We start from the raw sequence: 5,123 nt of genomic DNA on the forward strand, positions 1-5,123 counted from the left end.
ATATATATATATATATATATATATTATTCTACTAATATAAGGAAGCAAGTCAATGCATGTGGACGGTGCAGTTTTACTAGAGTGCCAGCTGTGTGTGGAGAACTTTAGTGTAGAATTGCATACTCTCTTACTTCACTTTTTATTTCTGCACTTCAGCTGTGTTACTTTATACACTTATTAACTTGTTTTTATTTTTACTCTAATTTATGCCTTAAATCTGACTGAGAGCAGCAGTAACTGATCATTTCCCTGAGGGGATCAATAACGAGTTGTGATTTGGATTCTGGTGATCCTGGCAGGCTCTGAACACTGAGCACTGGAGTGACGACGAGCCCACTGAGTCTGAGAAGGACTTCTGGGAAATAGCTGCCATGGACGCCTACAGTCACTTGACCGAGTGGAAGTCTCTTCAGTACTGCTCCACCGTGAACATAGATGAAAACTCCCCGCCCAACCTGGAGAGGATGTGGTCGGATCCAATCTACCAGGTAACAGATCTGACCTTCCACAGTAGAGGAATTATCAGTTATGTACCGGGGAGGGAGGGGGGACATCCTACAGGGTTTGATTACAACCATAACACCATTCTTCTCTGGTCTCGTTGAACGTGAAGGGGTGGCTTGAAATGAAAACCTGCATTACGTACTGTAATCATGTGAGAAATAAATATTTTAGATCATAGATTGTAGCATGTAATATTACAGCGAGGGAATTCTGAAGACCAAACTGATTATCACCATGTTTTCCATACGAATGGTCAGGAAACGGCACCAGGGAAGCAAAACCATGTGTGTAGGACGTTAACATGACTTGTAATTTCAGGAAGAACGTAGTGTGTTATACGCATGAGTCAGACGTTTCCTTTCTGAGGACTCTTTGTGGATTAAAGAGTGTATATGAGGGGAAATACTTGGGAGGGACGCGATAGAAGTCTAGGGACTTCTCGTGATCACGTAGGCAATAAATGTTCAGTTCAACACACCCAACGACAAAGCTCAGCCCTCCGTGGCTTTAGTAATACTATGCTGTGATTGTAGTCACTGATTAAATAAGCTTAGATTTGACAGACAAAAAGAGGAAAGGATTCTGTAGCATGATAAAATCAGTGGAAATACAATGGAATGAAAAGTTCTATTGTAACGTAATGCATAATCAGTGGTTGAAGAAGTACTAGGGCTGCAGCTAATGATTATTATAGTAATCGAGTATTTTTACAGATTATTGATCGAGTAATTGGATAAGAAAGGCTTGTGCTTTTTTGTAAATAGCAATAGTAAATGTATAGAAGAGGTTTCATTTTTAGAAAAAGCAACAATTTTATTGCTTTAATTTCTTACAATAACAAGAATAGACGCTAATATTTGTAAGCACTATCCTCGTGGGCCACCCTGCTCCTAAATCAGGTTGTCACAGTAGGCAAGGCAAGGCAGCTTTATTTGTATAGCACATTTCAGCAACAAGGCAATTCAAAGTGCTTTACACAAAATCAGTTAAACAGATAAACACAAGTAAAAACAGTTAAAATCATAAGCTAAAACCGTTAAAACATGCATAGAACGTTAAAAATAGACACATAAACACAAGATAAAAGTTAGTGCAGCATAGAAATTTAAAGAATGAGCATTATTTTAAAGAAGGCAGCATCAAAAGAAAGGTCTTCAGCCTTGATTTAAAAGAACTGAGTAGCAGCAGACTGCAGGTTTCTGGGAGTTTGTTCCAGATATGAGACAGAGAAACTGAAAGCTGCTTCACCCTGTTTAGTTCTGACTCTGGGGACAGAAAGTAGACCTGTCCCAGATGACCGAGAGGTCTGGTGGTTCATAGTGTAGTAGCAGATCAAAATGTATTTTGGACCTAAACCGTTAAGTGATTTATAAACTAGCAAGAGTACTTTGAAATCAATTCTTTGAGACACAGGAAGCCAGTGTAAAGACTTCAAACTGGAGTGAGGTGATCCAGTCTCTTGGTCTTAGTGAGGACTCGAGCAGCAGCGTTCGAATCAGCTGCAGCTGTCTGATTGATTTTTTAGGAGACCTGTAAGACACCGTTCAGTAGTCAAGTCTACTGAAATAAAGGCATGGACAAGTTTTTCCAAATCCTGTTGACACATAAGTCCTTTAACCCTTGATATATTCTTAAGGTGATAGTAGGCTGACTTTGTAATTGTCTTAATGTGGTGTTAAGTTCGGTCTGAGTCCATGACTACACCAAGATTTCTGGCTTTGTCATGTTTTTAACATTGTTGTTTGAAGCTGAGCGCAGACTTTTAATCGTTCCTCTCTGCTCCAAAAACAACCACCTCAGTTTTTCCTTCATTAATTTCAGAAAGTTCTGGCACTCCAGCCGTTAATTTGTTCGATGCACTTAGTCAGTTTTTGTATTGGACTATAGTCCCCTGGCAATAACTTTGTATTAATTTGTGTGTCTCCGCTAACAATGGTAACTTATTTTGTTGTTCTCCATATCTGGGCCATGGGAGCATATAGATTTAACAGAAGAGCCCCAGAATAGAGCCTTGGGGAACTCCACACGTCTATTTGTATGCTCGGATGTATAATTACCCATTGTCACAAGTAATCCCTATTCTGTAAGTAGGTTTCAAACCAGTTTAGTACTGAGCCAGAAAGTCCTACCCATTTTTCCAATTGGTTTAGTAATATGGCGTGGTCGACCGTGTCAAATGCAGCACTAGATCAAGTAGTACTAAACTGAAATTTTGCCACTATCTTGTTAAGGTGGATGTCATTAAAAACTTTGACGAGAAGCCGTCTCAGTGCTGTGGTTTGGTCGGAACCCCGACTGAAGTATCAAAACTGTTGTTTAGTGACAGGAATGGCTAAGTTGTAGAAACCGCTTTTTCAATGATTTTACTTAAAAACGGAAGGTTTGATATCGGCCTATAGTTGCTCATTATTGATGTGTCTAGATTGTTCTTTTTTAATAGAGGCTTGATTACTGCAGTTTTCAGGGCCTGTGGAAAGATACCTGAAAGAAGAGACGTGTTCACAATCTGTAGAAGATCAGAAGCCAAACAAGTCGAAACACTTTTGAAAACAACCGTTGGTAGAATATCAAGGCAACAGGAGGAGGATTTCAGATGTTGTATAATGTCCTCCAGGTTTTCATGGTTGATTATATGAAATTCTGTCATATTGGAAATAGTTTTGCTTGAACACTGTGACAACACATATCCTGGACTTGATATGGAGGCACTGACTGTTTGTCCAATCTTCAGAATTTTGTCTTTGAAGAAGGATGCAAAGTCATTGCAGGCTTTGGTAGATAAGAGTTCAGATGCTACTGGCACTGGAGGGTTTGTTAATCTATCGACAGTAGCAAACAGTAATTTTTTGGTGGCCTAAATGTAAATCCTTTTTGCCCTTCTTCCCCTTCATGCCTCTGGCTCTTTACACACAAGAAGCTGTTCACTAAGCCCAGGAATATGCAACTGTACAAAGCTTACAGCAGGGCTATTCAACTATACTGTTCTGGGGGGGGGGGACAAGGCTGATCTGAGTGAAGTTTGGAAAGAATGAAGAATGCAGACATCATTGGCATGCGTGGTAGTAGAGATACTATTTGTTGCTTCCCGATACCCATTCTGATCCCTGAACTTGCGTATCGGCCGATACCGAGTCCTGATCTGATGCCAGTGGGTCGTATACAGTATCTTATTATGTTTTAACAGCTGAATACTACTATCCCTGTATGGATGTGATATGAGTTCTATCTTTGTTGTCGGTCTGGCTCAGGTCAAACTCTTTCCCAGGTCAAACGCAAACAATGAATGGCGTAGAACTTTCTCTTATTATGTCAGTTATAATGGAAAAAGAACATAAACTACATGATTGTAGAGTTTCTTCAGGGCTTTATTACGTGGTATCAGATTGGTGTATAAGCTCCAGTACATCCCAATACCGATACCTGCGTTTTAGGCAGTATCGGAGGCAATAACGATACTGGTATCGGAACATCTCTACGTGGTGGTAGGGCTGGGCGATATGGAGAAAATCAAATATGATATTTTTGACCAAATACCCCAGTATCGAAAAGTAAAATTTTCTCTCTGAAATGTAGTTGAGGAAAAGTAGAAAGTGGCATGACAAGGAAACACTCAAGTACATCAAATTGTACCTAAATACAGTACTTGAGTAAATTTTAATTTGTTTATTAATCCCCAGTGGGGAACAGAGTGTAAACACAATTTGCACTCTGTGTACACACTTTGTTAGTAATCACACACAGACCTGAAATACACACATGCTCAGGACCTATATACAGTGGTGCTCAAAAGTTTACATAAACATGCTTAAGTTGACTAAAAAGAGGAATAAAAAAATCATGTTTTGGAAATTTATTTTAATACCTAAATTAAAAAATGAGGTAAAATCAACCTTTAAGGACACCAATTTCTTTGTGAATGAATAACGTATTGTAAATAAATAATGTTCTTATTTAAAATACAGGGGTCATAAGTATACATACCCCTATGTTAAATTCCCATAGAGGCAGGCAGATTTTTATTAAAGGCCAGTATTTTCTGGATTAGGATATTATGCATCCTGATAAAGTTCCCTTGGCCTTAGAATAAAATAGCCCCACATCATCACATACTCTTCACCAGCTTAGAGATAGGCATGGGATACTTTCTATAAAATCATCTCCATGCAAATCAAACCAGGTATTAGTCTAACTGAAATAAAACCCGCCTACTCTAAGCATGGTGAAGAGGTATGTGATGATGGGGCTATTTTAATTCTAAAGGCCAAGGGAACTTTATCAGGATGCATAATATCCTGAATCCAGGAAATAACTGGCCTTTAATAATAAAAATCTGCCTGCCTCTAGGTTAACATAGGGGTATGTATACTTATGACCCCTGTATTTAAATAAGAACATTTATTTATTTACAATACGTTATTCATCCAAGAAAATTGGTGTCCTTAAAGGTTGGATTTACCTCATTTTTTAATTTAGGTATTAAAATATTTCCAAAACATGATTTTTTTATTCCTCTTTTTAGTCAACTTAAGCATGTGTATGTAAACTTTTGAGCACCACTGTATGCACTAATGAAGCAATGTCAGAGTGGGGGGGCTGCCAGCTGAACCAGCACCCTGAGC

General features: G+C 38.7%; 1 protein-coding gene across 2 annotated transcripts in view; it reads left to right on the plus strand.

Moving 5' to 3' along the window:
* prkdc (protein kinase, DNA-activated, catalytic subunit) overlaps nucleotides 1-5,123 on the plus strand; it is a 66,028-nt gene that overhangs the window by 46,154 nt on the left and 14,751 nt on the right. For both annotated transcript variants that reach the window (XM_032510777.1, XM_032510778.1), the window contains exon 65: nucleotides 300-488. In XM_032510777.1, coding sequence (XP_032366668.1) covers nucleotides 300-488 — 189 coding nt within the window. The remainder of the gene's footprint in view (nucleotides 1-299; nucleotides 489-5,123) is intronic.

Source organism: Etheostoma spectabile, unplaced genomic scaffold, assembly GCF_008692095.1.
Source record: "Etheostoma spectabile isolate EspeVRDwgs_2016 unplaced genomic scaffold, UIUC_Espe_1.0 scaffold272, whole genome shotgun sequence".
NCBI lineage: Eukaryota > Metazoa > Chordata > Actinopteri > Perciformes > Percidae > Etheostoma > Etheostoma spectabile.